This window comes from Augochlora pura, chromosome 1, assembly GCF_028453695.1.
Source record: "Augochlora pura isolate Apur16 chromosome 1, APUR_v2.2.1, whole genome shotgun sequence".
NCBI lineage: Eukaryota > Metazoa > Arthropoda > Insecta > Hymenoptera > Halictidae > Augochlora > Augochlora pura.
Window position 1 is genome coordinate 7,474,749 of NC_135772.1, and position 19,634 is coordinate 7,494,382.

General features: G+C 35.3%; 1 protein-coding gene and 1 pseudogene across 2 annotated transcripts; one reads left to right on the forward strand and one right to left on the reverse strand.

Annotated features, from left to right (window-relative positions):
- Positions 1 to 491: 491 nt before the first annotated feature.
- LOC144469108 (uncharacterized) lies at positions 492 to 13,649 on the reverse strand. 2 transcript variants are annotated; one of them, XM_078179045.1, is made up of 4 exons: positions 13,281 to 13,649; positions 6,135 to 6,261; positions 4,507 to 4,668; positions 492 to 2,863 (listed from the first exon to the last, which is right to left on the reverse strand). In XM_078179045.1, the coding sequence occupies exons 1-4, from the start codon at positions 13,281 to 13,283 to the stop codon at positions 2,805 to 2,807; spliced, it is 351 nt and encodes a 116-aa protein (XP_078035171.1). In that variant the 5' UTR covers positions 13,284 to 13,649; the 3' UTR covers positions 492 to 2,804. The 2 variants fall into 2 exon arrangements, with proteins under 2 accessions (XP_078035171.1, XP_078035162.1); XM_078179036.1 differs by having other exon boundaries at positions 6,051 to 6,261.
- Positions 13,650 to 14,868: 1,219 nt separating this feature from the next.
- Positions 14,869 to 15,707, forward strand: LOC144468302 (microtubule-associated protein RP/EB family member 1 pseudogene; annotated as a pseudogene).
- Positions 15,708 to 19,634: the final 3,927 nt, after the last annotated feature.

Here is a 19,634-nt window from a genome sequence, read left to right on the forward strand (position 1 = left end):
TACTGATCCTTCCCTTAAAGAAGTATTAAATAATTTTAACAAAATAAAAGTCACATTTATGCAAGCATGATGACCGATAGAACGCGGATCTTTATGCAAAATATAAGTTGTTTGTATCGATAGCATAAACGTACACCCATATCGTGAAGTCAATACAAAATTATTTGAATATTTCGCTTATCAGTTATCATTTTTTGAAGCAAAACTGTACGATGATCCATTTACCTTATATAAAAAGCTGCAATCACCAAGCAACCGATAAACTACGAATAAAGTGAAACAGTGCACATCAACAAAGTCGAACTATAATTGCTTTCGAGCACGTGAGCACTCGTTAAATACAATAATATAAAAGCAGACCTGGTAAAACAAATATTTTTCAACAATTTTCATTTAATTTCAGAAGATTTCGTTTCATTCAGGATGCGAATCTTGATTTAGGTGAGGTATGGATGGTAAAAGACAATAACCCAAACACAATTTTATTCGCATAATCTTTAATTTGGCCACATAATATTTTCATGTATTGTTGATACAGAGACGTTTTGTTTCAGTTACACATTAACATGAGTTTCCACGTTTTAGCTATGCGAACTTTCTAAAACTAACACGTGTCCATAGAAGTCATACAAAGGATTGTGCTGGCTCTTGGAAGGTATATCGGACACAAGAATGGGCATAGATTTCTAATTTAAAGATAGTTCTTAATGTAACGGATCCAATGATACCGCGTTAATTGTTAGAAAATGCTGCCAAGGAAATTCTGGCAAATACAATACAAGTTTGTAGGTTCGCGGTAGATTCAATGGTAGGTTTACTATGTCCAGATCGCGACAGTGTTTCCAGTGTACCAAAAGATTCATTAAAATATCCTCAATTAGAGTTTTAAACACTTGAATATCGGCAATTCTGGAGTTGAAACTGGAAAATAATTAGTTTATTATGTAGCTCACGCAGAACAGAATCTCAAAACTTAGTTTATAAGCTTATAGCTTCAATCACTAGGTTACGCAAAAATTTGGACCATTCTCTCGTGTAATAAATAGTGCAAGCGATGCAACATTTACAACGAAAACTCTATCTTGTCGTTCTTGATTCAATTCGTTAAAAGGTACAGTGTATTTGCTGCAATGTAACAACATAATATTATACATCATATATGCATACATGTATTTCATATTTCTACAAGAAACACTCAGCATCGCGAAACTAATTGTGCCTATGTATGCCTACTAATTGTTTCGGAAAATATTCCTCTAGACCAGGGCTCGGAATTAAAAAGCGCGCAACATGAAGATCGCGACGACTACGCTTCCTGGCTTTCGTCGTTTGTTTCGCTCCTCGTGATTGCTACTTTCGGCTGGGAGCACCTCAAGCGCGTGTGCTGATCAATCACCAGCTTAGCCCTCGCGATCCTCATGTTGCGTGCTGGTTAATATCGAGCGCTGTCCTAGACAGCTCGTTTTTTTCAATTATGACGCAGGTACGTCAGAAATGAGTCACTTGCTTTTACAAATCTGGAACCAGTAGCAGTTTGTAAACAATACTACGAAGAAAAATAGGTAGCTAAGCAGTAGACTTATAAAATATACCACAGTTTTAAAAAATGCAACAGCATTTATAAAATTATATGCAAAACTGTGTTCTTATAAATTTGCATCAATAGCGATCAGAATTTTTTTCTTCTACAGAATTTCTCTAACAAATTAAACAATGTACTACATTATATAATATAAGATAAGGACTAAAATGCTGTTATATTGTTTCTAGATTTATGTATAAATAAATATTAAAAGATAGCGCACAGTGTATGTACAATCCCGTGATAAAAAAATGATCATAGAAATAAAACTTGTTTGCCCATCGTAACAAGATTTTCCTGCAAATGTATAGGAATCGTTGTACACCACAGGTCCAATACACCTTCAAGAGTAAGCCCAACCTTTCCTAAAACTATCACCGATTCCCAATGTTGGGATACAAAAATTATCCGCTCTCTTCCTCCTTTTCGTTGACAGTTACGTGCTATGCAAAATCAAATTGACAAGAAGTTCGCCAAAAAAGACTAAATGCATATAAGTCGTTTTAGGTCGTAAGGGAATCATCAGAAACGAAGCACCGTCAGCTTCTCAACAGGATGTCGAACAATACAAAATTTTCAAACAACATGAGAAGTATGACAATATGCTCCGCAAGTACAGTATACATCTATCTCCAACATCTATCACGAACTGTAATAGTAAATAAAATAATGCTTGCACCTTACGTTTATTCACACTGTTTGGTAATAGGCCTGTTTGCCGGTTCGATGCGTGAAATTCAGTACATGAGATCTGGAGATGGTTCGTTACTCTTGATTATGGTGGAAATTAGATACATTAAACGACATGTACAGTGGATGTGTTGCCAGCAAGATACTCATCGTCTGGAGCATCCCTTTTAATACAACAGCCACAACAATTCTTGGTACCTCGTACTATTTCGTTAGGGTTCCAATGTAGGTTTATGCACCGTGTCTTCGGTCAGCAGCTATCGACTTTTTACATCAACTCGCAATTATGAACCTTACATATGAATGCGACGAAGAAACAATTACATGCTGCGTTCATGACCGTGGAAGTTCTACGCGCCGTAGTTCAGAGTTCGTCTGTTCGCGTACACATGATCGCGCGAAGGTTGATGCTTCAGCGACCAGCCCCGTGGGACATCCATAAATACCTTTCCTGCGGTACTGTTCCTCTCGGTGATGATGTGCGTCGTCGATAGAGAGATCGAGATAATCACGGTCAAAATACGCATTCGCGTCAACCCTGTTTCGATGTGCTCGGTGCGTTCGGATCGTGCGCGCCGTTGTTCGATTGACCTGCAATCAAATTGATCGAATTCTTCACTGCGTAGACCCGTTTGTACACGAATGCTTTTTTGTTCTTATCGGGAATGATGGGAGGTCTTGGAGTGGAGGGTTCGGTCCGTTCCAAGAAAAATACATATGAAATCGATGATAGACTATGGAAGAAAAGTATAATGGGGCGTAGTTGAATTGGAATCAGCCTACTAATGTGGTTCAAACAGATTAGGTTTTCTGTATTTTTTTATAGATTTTTCTGTAAAGTATAGTGAATTCAATCAGGTACAGATGTTTTCATAATCCCGTTTTAATACCACATCCCGTTAACATTTATTAGTGTTCATTTTTGTTGACTCATAATGAGTTACTTGATACATAGTTTATTAATAGCCTTGAATATCACCAGTAAGGAATACGTCATACAAGCCTTGCGATGACGAACTAGGTTGGAGTATAATATGTAAGCAATAACGGTGTTATTACTTTAAATTGGAATTCTGTATTGCTTCGTTCTTATATCAAAATTAAATTTTCAATGAGACAGTCAGCAGCTTTCATTTCAGGCAGGATGTATCTGTTTCAAAGCTACAGAATGAATGTAAGTAAAATAATAAACGCAATGTTTTCAAGAAATTAATCATTTGATAAGCAAGTTCCCCACAAATTGATAAAAAAGTTATTATCATGAGGTGTGGATTACGCTTCTTTCGTGTTGTAAAAACAAATAATGTCCTAACTAAATTATTGCACATAATATAGCACAGATGATATATGTATAATAATTAACGTATACTGTAACCATTTTTCTAGAGTTCTTTGCAAAAGTGAAATAAATCTTAAAGTTTGTTGCGAACTTCGACCAAAGTCTAGAGTTTGATATAAAGTATTCTAACGAGTCGCAGAGATTGCGTGATAAATAACCAGCGCTTTTTGATCGATAAGCCTGTATTTTATTGCACGACAACGCTCTATCACGATCACGCATTTCAGAAGAAAAATCCTGGATTTAAAAAAATCAGTCACGCAACACAGTACAACGAGATCCGATACTATTCATCCGATAACCAAACATTTCAATTGCAGCTTTAGACAAAAAATCTAATCGACCTGTTGCTGAAAGTATGTTTGAACAATATATTGGCTGGCCTTTGCTTTGATTAATAAAGTTTCCACTTAGTTCAGTGAAATTATTCTGAACTTTACGAATCAAGAACTGTAATTTATTTCTGGGAACCGTAATTTACTGTTTTATAAGTTTCACGATTCAAAATTTAGTGGGTGGTTAAGGAACAGGAAATCATGCGACGATGAATACATAAACAAAATAAGACGTGTACGATGTTTTATAACTTCACTGAATTGGGAAATTGGAGATAGCACTGTAACAAATAATATTAGATTGAATGATATAGAAAACATTCACGTAAGTGCAATTTCATGGGAATTTAATCATCCGGGAAATCAGCTACATATATCTTTTTAACCGATAAATAATTTCTAATACAAAAATTTTCAGATATCCTTGCGAATAAGATTCATTAAATATTATTTTCGAACAAAGTCTTATGGTTTTTTAGAGAAAAATTGCTAAGTATTATTTTTTCAGTTTCCCGACATTGAATTCTTAAGAAAGATAGTTTAAATTTCATTTTATTTACCGATGTTCACGGAAAGGTCCTCGAAGCGATCTGGTAGCTCTAATATTCCAGCCTCAGCGTAACAACAAAGATCCGTTATGGCATTCCTTCTAGTGGATCTATCAGTTGAAAGAAATTTCCATAACTGGGAATCTCGTCTGCTTGGTGTCACCGGTTCACTTCCTATGGTAAAAATTTAACGTGAAACGTAATAAATATATTTAGATTTTATACTGTTACCTGAATGTAAATCTACTAAATGCAATACATTCACTTCAAATATAACTTGACAGTAACAGTTAAGAAGCTATTTAATATTAGAAATCTATTACACGGATTATTTAACGGTTTTACGGTTTTAATTATGGAATGTTAACATATTAATCAAATCCAATTTTGTCAATGTTAATGAATGTTGAATTTATTTGATTCTAATGTGTGGATTCATTTATTCGTAAATTTTTTCTCGAGTCAGTTTAAAAATAAATTGTCATCCTTTCTAATGTCTAAATTATTTCTTAATTGGAATGCTGTTGTATGTTCCACTATACACATATGTAGAGAACAGTTTTACTATCTTTATGAATTTTTCCATCCAGAATTATATCGGAAATGTGGAATTTTATGCTTTGTATGAACAGCTCGTTCTCCAATGTTTAAATAACTAGACTAGAGTAATCTTTTAAAACGTATTTATGTGAAAATTAAACTGCTTTTCACTTCATCGATATAAATTACGGATTAACAATTCGATTACCTGTATTCTGTATTTTAAAATTAACGACTCTGATTGTATTTTATTCCACGTTTTCGTTTTATCTTGGACAAAATATCACCTATTGATCGATACTGTGTCTTTCATAAAAATAAGATCAAGTGCGACATACTTGAAGTTATGAAAGTCTTGAGATAAGATTACATTTTTGGGTTTCAAGATTGATTTCTAAACATAGTGTGTTCCATCTCAAAGCAATAATGGGACAAGTTTTGTTACAGTTCAGTGTTTATAGGACATTCAATTAATTTAAATGTTTCTTCTCAATCTCTTCCATTAATACTCATGACTAAAGCATCGCTACTAAATAATTTTTTTATCGAAATTAAATAAAATTTTTACAATGGTGTTTTTAATAAATCACACACGTAAAAATTATTTTAATGAATATTTAATAGTTACTCGTCAATTACTATTAAAAAGTTGAAACTATAATTAATTAATGTAATAACTAACGGAATTGGTGATTTGAGAATAACTACAGTTATTAATGACTACAATTATACATCAATTACAATGAATCCTGCAACGATATTCGCTTTAACAGCGCATTAAAAATAATATTAAAAGAGGAACTCACTAGTGAAAATTTTCCCATTATTATCCTGAACATCAAACAATTTTTGGGAATATGAAGATTTATTAAACAATAATTAGGAAATCATAATAATATTAAAATGGTGAAAATACAAATTATATGAAAGAAAATCTCAATCCGCGTAGCAGGGTTAATAACTGGATCGTTCATTGCAATTGATATTATTGGTATTATTATTAAATATTGCCTAACTCTGGTTCAAGGGTAGATCCTCAAACCGGTCTGGTAGATTTAGTAACCCTGCGTCTGCAGGATGGCTTAACATTTCCATCGTGCCTGGAATCACCGAATCATCAGCTGTAGTACCGGGCTCCTGCTTCTCAGATTCATCATCGATGATATCATCATCCTCTTCGGGAGTAACAGATCCCGATCCGTCCGGCGTTTTCTTCCTTTTTCGCCACTGCAAAAATAACGGGCACTTCGAATTTCATCGCTGCCGACTTTTAGCTTTATAAGAAACGTAAACTAAAGAAACACAAAACTAAGAGAAAATTCAATTGTTACCAAAAATTGAACTCCTATAACTTGCTACGAAAAGATGGTACAATATTCTGGCAATACTCACAATTCAAGTACACTAGATATTTTCAGATCTTTTCTGTCTGGCGTTATAAGAATTCAAAGAGTAACAACTTAATCGATTAGAATTCCTTTAATTCTGCAGTTTATATAATAAGCATCAGGCAATGTATAAGCAAACAATGTTTTATTAAACCTTTGTACAATAAGAACAAGTCAGAATCGTCGTTCCATAGCTACATGATCTAGTAACCATTAAGCACCTTCACTGTCTAATCTTTATATTAAGAAATAATCGTCTTAGACAAAATAAAAGTCTGATAAATTTATGAACACAGTAATGACAATTTCGGTTTCGAAAAGTAGCAATAGTGTTGGTGATATGAATATAAATATTACACGAGAAGTAGAATTCTTACCCCAACACTAAAGTAAATGAATGCTATTAATTTCTTCTAAATTGAAATAAGATTTGATTCTTCAATTTAACAAATTTAGGTATTATAACACATGAAAACATACAAGAACTATCATCAACAAAAACTATCTACGTTAGGGAAATTATTAAAGACGAAGAAGTGTTAATTAACTCGCGTGATTAACTTGATGAGGATGTTTCTGAAAATGTCTAAACTTAACCCTCAGGGCTCTAAATACTCCCGGCCGAAACGATCAGTAGGGATGGCGCGCGGTTAGCGCAGACGGTCGCTGGGGACGGAATATTTTTATGCTAGACTGAACTAAGTATTTGAGGCGCAATCAGTAATAAATTATAGTAATCTTTTTGCAAGGGGTTAAATAATTAAAGAGTGTTATTTTGAGTGTTTATTTAAATTACTAACGAGTGCCTCTGTATTATTTTTGAAAAAAAGTAACTGCATATTGATCGAAAAAATCGACAGACGCATATATGCGCCCTTAGTCCACGCCAATGACTTAGAGTAAACGCATATCTGCGTCCTTCGGCCACAACGGTGACTTTCGATAAACGCATATATGCGTCCATAGAGCCCTAAGGGGCTCAATTTTAGTTACTATTTTTGAAAGGTCTACAAGAATTGGATTAAATAAAAATTGTTTACAACAAGAATTTTGAAAAAAAATAATTAAATAAAATTGATTCCCCCATTATTTAACATCTGCCAAGTACTAGACATTTTCTTTGGTATTTTTACTTGCGATTAGATAGACTAAATGAGTAAATGTGGTTCTTCTGATACTACCCTTGTGGAGGGTTGAAACGTGGTAGACATTTTTCGATCTTTAAACTACCAAGCAATCCATTAAGTTCATGAGAATTTATAACTACTTTACTTGACTATACTTATTCTAATTTTATACAAAACTTAATAAGTCTTTTAACTTTTATGCATCAAAATAACAGAGAAAAATTGTAGCACAAACAACACCCAAGATAAATGAACAGCTGACACGTAATAATGTTCGTGCTTGATTTTCACTAGCCGAGTACGTGAACAAATGCGAGCCATTGTATTATAATATAAATAATACACAAAATATAAACAATGGTAATTAACTGTATCATAATAAAGTAATTATCGATATGATATAAAGGAAACTACACATGCTACACTATGAATGTGAATAACTAAATAGTGTTGTATAGTTAAACGATATCAATAACAACAACAAAGTAGTATAATATAGTTAAACAACTAGTTAAGCAAAGCTATGTGAACCTGTTTTCTGGATTATTAAACATGGAACACGACAAATGAAAATATCACAAATAAAATTAAAAACAGGCAGTGTAAGAGAAAATAAATGTACTGTAGTACTTTAAGGTTCAACAAAAGAATTTATTGTACCAATTGTTCTTTTTACTTTACTTTGAGAGTTCGATCTGAAAAGATTGATTATGAAAGGATGCAAATTAGACAGTAAATTCGTACATATTGATGTTCCAGACGACCCTGCTTCAGTGAATAATGTAGTGTTGTCACACAGTATGTACTCCGAATCTAAGAACTTATATGTCACGGGTACCCTAAACTTACTACGCAAAAGAACTTCTACCAGAACTAAAATCAAATTTAAGAACTAATTTATTGTTTACATTTAATGCAAAATAAAAATGTTCTAAATTCATTGCTAGAGATAAGAGGTAAATAGAAAATTCGTTTTTTATTAGTAACTGTTGTAAGTTGACTTTAACACTTTATCTATCATGAGCCTATTAATTGGATTTTCAATTACTTTAATGCTAAAGTTAGTTATTAGCTTGAATGTCATGAAATTATTTATATAATAATTACTAAAATTAAGAAAATTATTAAGCAATTTTTAACTGTTTTGGAAATCATAAAAATGATGAGGGTTGTTTGATAAGAATGCATCTTATCGCGTGGCGTTGATCACATGAAATATTCTCCATTATTTTATTACTTTACAATCTTTATTTTGTGTAACTAAATATTCTTATGCAACTCTTCCAACACTGATATTAATAATTTTAAAGCTATAATTATTTCAAGAGGAACTGAAATATTCAGCTTTTTAATGACTATTGACAATTATAATTAACCCTATGCTGTACAATTTTTGTCCCCGATAACTGGAATTTGTTTATCCTTAAGAATTTCCTAAAAAAGAATGTATTCGCCGTTAATAATTTATACCAAAAGAAAATTTATATTTTCATTTTATATCTTCATTTAGAAAATTTCGATTTGAATCTCACTTGATATTATATTACAACAGATTAATTACTTTGAGTTGGAATTACACTGGGAAACAAAATATTGATCTACTATATGGAAAATGTACGTACAGACCTAATAAAGCACCAGTTTTTAACGTAAACAATCTACATATGCCTTTGAATAGGTATTATTATACGATTTCATCGCAATAGGAACAAGCTATACACCTTACGTTCGATAGTTTATACAGTCAGTTTGCGTTGTGTCAGTATGCCGTGAAAGTAGCTGCGAGCATTAATAGCGTTTGCTCGTTACCAGCTACGTATGTAGTAACAATCTATGATAGATGTATTTTTTAGAACTGTAAAATTACATGACAATCGAAATTTGGAAGCCTGAACTAATAACATAAAGTTGTAGGTAGCTCAAAATTTTAAAAAATCGTTGAAAGATCGACATTTCCAGCTGCAGCAGAAGTTCAAATCGGAGTGTGGACGGTTAGATTTTGATTTTATTTTTACTAAAAGTAAACTAACCATTTCCTTCCTGGACAGAAAATATTAACATGATATTTGGCAAATCGTGTGGTACTTGCTGATCGTGATGAGAAGAAACCCGTAATTTTGAGAAGAAGTCAATTTATATCATTTCGATAATAGTTTCAAGAGTAGTTACTGGCTATATTTCATTGTAAAAATATAGTAATCTCCTGATTTCGAATGGACGTAAATTTTCCATTAATCCTATTCTGGAATAAATCATTTCACGTGATACCGAAAAAGTTTATTTACTCATAAATATGAACGATTATAAAGCAAATGTTACAAAATATTACTTATTGTTATTTCAGTGATTAACATTATCCAGGTTGCATTAAATAATCTGTCTCTAAGATCACGTACAGCTGTGATGTAATTGCCCGTTTCCTTATCGCGAAACATAATCGCATGGAATGCATTACTAAAATTACAAGCTTACATGCATAACATCATAATTAGTGGTCTCCATCCAACAAGTGTACTGTTACGATAAAAGTTACACAACCGAATAGATGTACAGTAGAACTCCATTTATATGAACCTTCTAGGAGACAAGATGATTCACATAATCAAATGGCTCATACAACAAGTTCAATTCAGTTAGCCAGGCACTGCGAAAATTTATTCCATATAGATGGAGTTCGTATAAACGAAGTTCCGTTATATGTACTTCTGTATTATAGATATAATAAATGCATTTACAAAATCTTCAACCTTTCGCATGCCAAGTACTTCCCTTCATATTCTTCTTGAAGAAAGTATAATAAATATTTTATGATTCCAGAGCTTTTAATATTGCAAAACGTGGGAACAGAATATACATATTTTAACTAATTTATACACAAAAGTTTCTAATAATTTTCATATTAGAGTACCTATCCTGATTCGTATTTGTTTCGTCAAATATGTAGTTTAACAGAAGAGAACATTTTATAGCGGCGGCATATTCCCGGCTTATTTATTCTGCATAATACTTTCTTCTATTTTAAAATCTGTTTACGTGATCTGTGTATGCGCACTTGCTACGAAATCTCACAGATATAACACTATAGAAATTCTAAAAATAAAACGTTGAGTATTTCGCAAAATATTTATGAAATTCCACGCAGTAATGAATAAATTATAGGCTGTTTCCCCAAAGAAGAACACTCTGATATTCGTAACAATGATCAATCGTATTCTAATCGTTTCGGACTCAGTTGATTATTTTTGAACGTAAATGAGAAGATTTGGCTTTTAAATACATTCAAATAATATATGTGCATATATCGTCAGTATCACCATCGACTTGATAGAGCTGTATGCAATAGTTTTATATCCGCGCAACAACCCTTAAAGGCAGAGATCGATTCACTTGAATCCTTCGTCAGTACACACGAAAGAAATACCCAGCCGGTACACTACTGCAATCATCATTAATTCAATATGCTTCTAATCGGAATTATTAGAATTTTCAATGCTGGTATTTAGAATCAGTTCGTAATGAATGTAAAAGAAATTGAATTCATTAAATAAATTCTGCATAAATATGTCTTTGTAATTTTTACAGATCATTATTATTGAAGAATTTACTGTTACATATATTTACTATACGTTTTCAAACAATTATATTGCAGTAGATGCATTTTATTTCATACTAATTTTGAAAATTTTAAGAATTCAATAACTTTGTTTTTAATGATTTTTATGAACGTATATTTAATGATATATGAACATAATTGATATACGTCTGTACAAATTAAACCATTGTTAATTTGTTGACTATTTACAAGTAATCAACATCGCCAGAAATAATTTCCATTACTTTCGTTGAAGTGACTCCATCTCGTAAGTATGTAATTGAATTAGAAATTAATTAAATTCGAAATAAGGTTAGATTCAAATATGTGAAGGTTATGAATTAATTTCCTTAAATTATTTCCAGGAGCCTTTCATTATCAGAAATAAAATGTATACAGCTCGAAATATAGAAGCACACGCTGTTAAGCCGCAGAAAACTGATCATCAGTCGTATACTTCACGAAAGAATGTGGCAAGATAAGGAGGTCAAAAGCACCCTTAAATGAAACTGGATTAACGATGGATCATTCAATAACCTGGCAACAAAAAGACATACTCTATCATGATTAACCCTAATGTTTTGCTCGTACATGTGTTCCCCCCTTCCAAAGTACAAAATGTAATAATTCGTGGTGGCATTAAAATGCACAGTCGAGCAGAGGGTGATGTAAAAAATAAGAAACATATCTAATATTATATCTTTTTATCTGGAGCTCCGTTTTAGAGAAAATCGGCTTTAAAATTCGTTCAACTTTGTGAAGGATTTCGCACAATTGCCTCCGTTCAAGATAGTGTTTAAAAACTTTAACTATTGCGAACTATGTAGAAAACAGAATATTTCAATCATTGTCAATATTTGTAAACACTATTTTGGACAGAGACTCCTGCGGTGGAAGAATAGACGACAACTAAAAATCCTTTACAAATATGAATAAACTTTTAAGTCGATTTTCTTGAAAACGGAGTACCAGATAAAAAAATATTACACCTAATTTATTTCTTATTTTTTCATGTAGTATCAATCTCAGCTCGGTTGTAGAATAAATTCATTCATTATCATCCTGTATATATAGAAACTTTTTCTAATTTTTATTTCAATGTCAGCGGTACATGTTTACGAGAACATAAGTGCCTGTTCGGATCACATTAATCCAAACTGTTCATAAGCCATAAACCCCCTACACTGACAAGAAGGGTAGTAACGGAAAAACCGGATTATCCGCCTTTGCTCTACTTTTCGTGCCCAGTTGCATATTAAAATTAAGATAATATATATGCTAAGGAATTTTCTCCAATCTTTTGAATCGGACCTATTGTATAGTTGCAAATTAAAGTCGCTAGAAAATGCAAATTTTTGTTTAATTATTGAACGGCACTAAAATTATACCTGAAGTATTTAAGTTTTATAAGAACTATTTAGTTTCAAAATTTGTAGCAAGGTCAGGTTGGAGATAATATTAAAAGTTCGTTGATACGAATCTGCAAAGAGGTGGGTGAAAAGGTTAAATGAGGTTAAATGTATATGAAGTAACCGCGACCATTCAACAATCACACCAAAATATCTGACGAATTTGTGATGTCTGATACTAATTCTTGTTAAATAATTATTATTACTAAATTTCATTATATGACGAATCACTAAAGACTGTCACTTAATATATTATATTATATTAATACTTAATTGTATTAACTTCTTCAATAAATATACTTTATCAAATATATTATATTCAAAGAAACTTGTTGCATGCATAAGTTTTCATATTTTATATTTTCGGAGATATGGAAGTAGCCTTAAAATTTGTATAATAATTTGTTCGCATAGTGATAAACACAACCTGTATCAATAATTCGCCAAAATTTAATAATAAGTAAAGTTCATAAATCAACAAACATTTTATAAGTATTTACAGTAATTGCATTTTAAAGACAAAAAAGCATTTAGATATTTTTTAGTGGCATTTCAACAATGTGAATCAGTGACAAGTAGTATGAATCTTCCAAAGTGGCTCACTGTCGATCATCCAACACTACTGACAGGTGCATGTACACTGCCAGAAAGAAAGCAACGTGGAAGAGAGAAGTCAATAAAAGCATAGCGATACGATGGCAATCCCGCGTAATGCGAATCATCGACTTACCATTGGGGTATCAGTTGCGTTTGTATTCCATGTATGCGGCGTGCTGTTGTCGGACACTGTTGTTGCTGCACACGTATCTGCAATCACGGGGCTACTATCTTCGGTCTCAACACAACAAGCACGCCGGTTGTAAACTTGCCACCCACGAATCGATACCGCGCGAATGAAACTATACGGTCGGTTTCACAAGAATAGCCTAACGCGATAGGGACAATAATCCACGAGGCATTGTAATCGCTGCGGGAAGCAATGGAATGAACAAAAACCTGTATCAAAACGTCGACGAAATGTTTTTTTCACCGGTACATGGACTCGCAAACTGAACGTACGCGTCACGCAAGCAGACCGTGCGACGACCGCTTACACAATACTTGTCGACCAATCGTGATTCCTAGATTCCACGAGAAATTAATGACAGCCGCGACAAGCACGACGGAAAACTTTGGCAACAGTTCGTAACTGTTTGTCTGTCGGTAAAACTGATCGTAGCGCCACAGACGGGGTCTAAGAGTAGATATGACACCTTATGTATTTTCAAAGACGAGATCCTCACCTATGGTACTATAGCAGATGAAACGGTATTATTTTGTGATCCAGAAACAGGGCCACAATTGACCAGTCATTTCTAATAATTATATAATTAGTAATAGTAATTAAGAGATTGGTATTATCTCTTTTAATATCGGGAAACTTTCAGGATATTTGAGATCGGAGCAGAAGATTGTTCGCAGTATGCGTTAACAAAATAAATGAAGCATAGATCTATTAGTATGAATCGAGTATAGATCTAACTAGTATAAATCTAGTATTCTGTATACTTCATTTTACTACGAATTTATACAATTTGTATACAAACATAAAATTGAATAAATTGTATGTTTCTAGTTTTTTTTATAACAAATAAATAATATTGCTCGAAATATCAACAACTAACTTTTCAATGACTTTGTAGGACTATTAAATTGAACACATTTTATTAGTGACGATGTAATCTGGAGATAAAGTGACTTGTATTCATAAATAGGCATTAAGATATAAAATCTTTATTTATATAGATAGATAGATAATCTTTATTTCGGCTTCACAGCCATGAAAAAATGTGGACTTGGTTTACAATTTTTACTCTGTTTCCACTCATTCTGTTCATTCATTCCATTCTCTCATTCCGTCCCTCTACTCTATCGCTTAGCTATTTCGTCTTACCTACTCTTTGGCCCTTCTGTTGTCTTTCTTTTTCTCTTCTTAAATTTACATATTAACCTCATTATCTACTATATTGTCCTTTGATCCTCAAAACTATTTATTTTTTACTTTCTTATATAAATGTATCGTCGAAGCCTCTCCAACATGGAGAAATTCCGTATTTCAATTTTTATTAAGATGTGAGGATGTGGTAGGGACAAAATTAATAAGCGATTAATACAGAATTGAGCCGAAATTAATGGATTGATTTATCGGCTCATTGGGGAAAAAGCCTTACGGCATAAAAAAACCCCATAAAAAATAATGGACAAAGATTTTACAAAAGTCTTTACATTACGCGATGAAGGTGTGAGCGGTGTTACATTGTTTATGGTTTGTACGTTGTATGACAACGGGAAACTTGAGCCGACACGATATGCTGGCTTGGGTGAATGACAGTTTGCAAGCATCGTTTATAAAGATCGAAGAATTGTGCAGCGGCGCGGCTTATTGCCAGTTTATGGACATGCTTTTCCCGGGTAGCGTACCCATAAAAAGGATCAAATTCAAAGCGAATCAAGAGCACGAATACATACAGAATTTTAAAATTTTGCAAAGCAGTTTCAGAAAAATGAAAGTAGAAAGATTGTTCCCGTCGATAAACTAGTAAAAGGCCGTTTTCAAGACAACTTTGAATTCCTGCAATGGTTCAAAAAATTCTTTGACGCGAATTACTCTAGAACGGAGTCGTACGATGCTCTGGCTATGAGAGCAGGAGATACCATGGGTCGTGGTACATCCCATGGCACTAATCCAAAGCGTGTCACTCCTCGTGATGTAGTTTTATCTAAAGAACCAGCTCGTATCGGTGAGGGAACTACGTCTGCTGCGCACGCAACTAATGCCAAGCCTGCAAACAATATTAATAAAAAACCAGCACACCGTCTGCCAGTGAAAACGGGCCTTGCCAGTAAACGTGAGGACGAAAGAGTTGAAGAACTCCGCGTTCAGATGGATGAGTTGCACATAATGACGGAGGGTTTAGAAAAGGAACGAGATTTCTATTTCGGCAAATTGCGCGACATCGAGGTAATGTGCCAACAAGAGTGTCAGAAAGGAGTAGAGAAGATTCCCATAGTACAGAAGATATTAGATATTCTTTACGCCGCGGAGGATGGATTTAGGGCAGCGGAAGAGTCAGAAGAAGATGGAGTCGCGGTCGACGACGAACAAGAAGAATATTAATTTTACTTTTCTATCCAAGCAATGCGAACAAATGAACAGCATAGTACCAATGTACGTTTCAGTTTCTTGCGTTTGTGAGACTGTATCAACAATCTCTGTAAGATGGACGAAGCTACTGTGTATAGATATTTAATAATTTCGCGGCGAGTTCGCCGGAATTCATTAGAGGCTTGCGTGTAATTTTGCCTCCCGATTTATTGCTGTATGATTGACAGATCTCGTGGTCTGTCTGTTTTGTTTTACGGATCTCGTGATCCGTTGCTGTATGATTAACAGATCTCGTGGTCTGTCTGTTGGCGGAACTAGTGGTCCGATGGTTCGACTTGGATTGCTCCAAGCGAACACTATTTGTGTATATATTTTTCTGTATGTATTGTAGTGTATGACAGATCTCGTGGTCTGCCTGTTGACGGAACTAGTGGTCCGATGGTTCGACTTGGATTGCTCCAAGCGAATGCTATTTGTGTATATTGTTCTGTATGTATTGTTGTGTGTAAGAATTGTAGTTGTGACTACAAATGATATGACTCGATATTATTCACATTACGGTACATTAATAATCACGATCCGATTTACTATACTATTTCGTTTAACCTTGTCCGGAGAAATTCTTACGCGTGACTCTACTGAATGCCCGTCTCGAACCGTGTCTATCTGCGTTCAATCTCGTTCTGTCGCGTTCTGCCTTTTCCGTATAAAGAACCGAGAATTTATAGCCGATTTCCTTCGCATTCTTTTCTGAAGGACTCGGAAAAATCCGGCGCCGAAAAGTCGTCCGAATGTTTAGTTTATGGCCCGCACGTGTCTATCTGGGGACCGACTCGCGCTAGCTACTAACAAAAGGGGTCCTGTGGTGACCGCGTCCCGGGTCTAAGTGTCTTCTCGGGACCGCCGCTACGAATACTTGACGTGGTATACAAAAAATAAAACTTCGGCGCGGAAAAATTTTTCGTTGTCGAAGAATAATTACTCTAAGATTAAAATTAACCTAACTTTATTTTGTGCCTTCTTCTTTGGCTTATTTCTTCTTATTGCATCTTGTCCCTTGTCAAATCTCTCTTTTTCTTTGTCCCCTCCAGCCATCTCTCCACTTTCTCATCCTTCCTTCCATTGACTATCTCTTCTATTTTTACCTCTCTACTACTCTCTCTACAGTCCCTCGCCAGATGGTCCAGTGTTCCTCGAGCATCATTGCACAGGTCACACTTCCTCTTCTCCTCCTCTTCCCAATACCTATTCCATTTCTCCATACTCCCGCATCTTGCCTGAGCCATCAGCTTCTGGCTGTTTCCCTTTCCAGTTTTTTTCAAGTACTCTGGCAACCCCACCGTTGTGATATACTAGTATCGCTCGTTGTATCGTGATCTTTGGATCTTGTTGTGCTGTATTTGGCCTTGTTCTTCTATGTCGCACCTCCTCAATTCTTCAGCTATAGCCTTGACATCTTTTCCCTCTCTTCTTTCCTTCTCCAGTCCTAACATACTCATTCCATTTCTCTTTATGTAATCTTCCTTTTCTTTCCCACTTATTGTCTTTTGATTTTCTTCCTCCTACTTCTTCAAACATTTTTTTACTAATACTCTTTCTGTCCCTTCCTTTACTTTCTCTTCATACATTAAGGATCTATATCCCGCTACCACCCATACTTTGGTTCTCTTTGCTTCCTCTAAAACGATGTATTCCGGCGTTCTAACATCTAATCCTAATGTCCACTTTATATATTTTACATTTAGTTTTTTTACCTCTGCTCTCTCTTGGAACCCCCATAATTCTACTCCATACAACAAAATTGACATGACTAGACTTTCCCATAGAAACATTCGCATCCTGAAATCTGCCTTAAATTTTCGTTCTCCTATTCACCACACTTGATTTAAAACGACGCTTGCTCTCTTTACCCTTTCTTCTATGTGTCGAACCATGTTTCCGTTTCCTTGGAATACTATCCCTAAGTAACTAAATTCTTTGACCACCTCTAGTCCTTCCCCTTTCCATATCCATCCCTTTCTCGATTTTTTGCTTCTTCCCGCATTCAGTGTCATGTCTTTTCTGTCCAGATATCCTTCCAATTTCTTCACTAATCTTCTTAGGTCATCCTCGTTAGTGGCTAGAATTACTACATCATCCGCGTATGCTAAGGAGTAAATTCGATGTTTTCCTATTCTGATCCCTCCTCCTATCTGACCCTTGCTCAGATCTTTTTCCAAATCTGCAATGTATATGGTAAACAGACTCGGACTGAGCGGGCAGCCCTGTCTTAATCCAACTTTCGTCCAGAATTCTTCTGATTCTTCCGCTCCTGCTCTTACCACATTTTTTGTCTCTTCGTATACTTCTTTTATCCTTTCTGTTAGGCCCAACCGACTTTTTATTTCCCCAACTGACTTTTTCCTTTTTTTTTCTTATTAGTATGGCGACTCCTCCATGGGAGGTGTCACGGTCTTTTCTGAGGACTTGATATGAGATATACTCAGTATTTTCTGAGAGTGAGAAGTTTTTTGACCGGTTGAGCCAGGTTTCTGTGATAAGGGCAATGTGGATATTGTGTTTGCGGAGAACGTGAAGTAATTCGAGTCTCTTTGCGTGAAGGGACTCGGAGTTCCATAGAAGTATGTTGCGGAGGGGGGTCATTATTCCAAGGAGAGGGCAACTTCAACGAACGCTTCCATGCGTTCAATCTGTGTTTTACAATTCCTGAGTTTTGATATGAGGGCTTTAGCTGCTTTGATCATTAGTTTGAAATCACAAAGAGTGACTAGCTCTTTGTACAAGGAGAGGGCACCTGCAAGGGAATCTTCGCTCAGTGGCTGGCTGGTTGCTAGTTTATGCGTGTCTTTGAGGGTGGGTGGATTGTTACCAGTAAGGGCGTCTCTGTAAGAGAGTGTTTGTATTTTTGGTGGTGGAGAGGTTTGGAATTGCGTGAGGGCCGGGGGGGGGGGGGGGATTTTTTAAGGGGGTGGAGTTTTTTCTTTTTAAGTGCTTGATTAATGAAGAGCACTGCGAGTAGTTAGCGGTATGATCACCTTTGCAGTTTGCGCAGGTAGCCGGAGTGTCTCTGGTTTTTGTGCATTCCCTGGTAAGGTGTGCACCTGCGCATTTGACGCATTTGGGTGCCAAATTACAGTTGTTTGATGAGTGTCCGAAGGCCTGGCAACGGAAACACTGGGTGTATTTTTTTGGGGAAAGGTATTTTTCCCAGTAGATTCTGGTGTGGAAGAGCTCGCACGGAGAAACTGACGGATCGTCCCGGCGCGGCGCGGATCGTCACTTGGGTCAAGGCGTAACGCCTCTCTACCAAGATACAGACTTTCTTAAGGAAGGTAGTCAGAAAGGTCAACGTTATCGGTATCTACTTTCTACTCCCTACTGGTCTCTTAGAAGAGTGGGCAGAGAGGTCAACGTTATCAGTATCTACTCTCTACACTGCCTTTTTCCAAGATTGTCGCAAGACTGACTTTTTCCTTTCTTTTTTTTTTTGAATAGGTTTGTATGCGTTGGAGTTTAAGGTGGAACCGTTCCTAAGAGCTATGGCCCTTTTACCTGTAGCTTTGGGTGGGATTTAGGGAAGTTTAGCTGGTTCGGATGCCCGTGGAACACAAAAGTGTTCTGCTTGTATAGGACTTGTAAAAATTAACTAGTTACACAGAAATCGTCTTTAAAACTTTATTTCCTGGATAAAGATGTTATCTCCAAGCCTCCAAAAAATAAAGTCCGCGTATTTTCCCGAGGAATCGAGTTTTGTTCCTGGGTTCCTTCTTCTTTTTCCTTCTTTGTCCAATAGGAAAATTGGGGTCCTCTAGCTGGATGCTGATTCGTCGGATGATCCGTCTTCCGGTTGCAGATTGGTGGTGATTGGTGGTTCGACGGTGCGCTTGCGGATGGGAATGCGCGAGAGTCGAGCGCGCAGGGGTAAAAAGCCCGCCGAAA

Excerpts from the sequence above, each read along its gene's own strand:
- LOC144469108 (XM_078179036.1), bottom strand. Across the intron at positions 4,669-6,050 it reads GGATCTACCCTTGAACCAGA|GAAGTGAACCGGTGACACCA; the intron begins GTTAGGCAATAT and ends TTTTTACCATAG. Across the intron at positions 2,864-4,506 it reads GGACCTTTCCGTGAACATCG|GTCAATCGAACAACGGCGCG; the intron begins GTAAATAAAATG and ends ATTTGATTGCAG.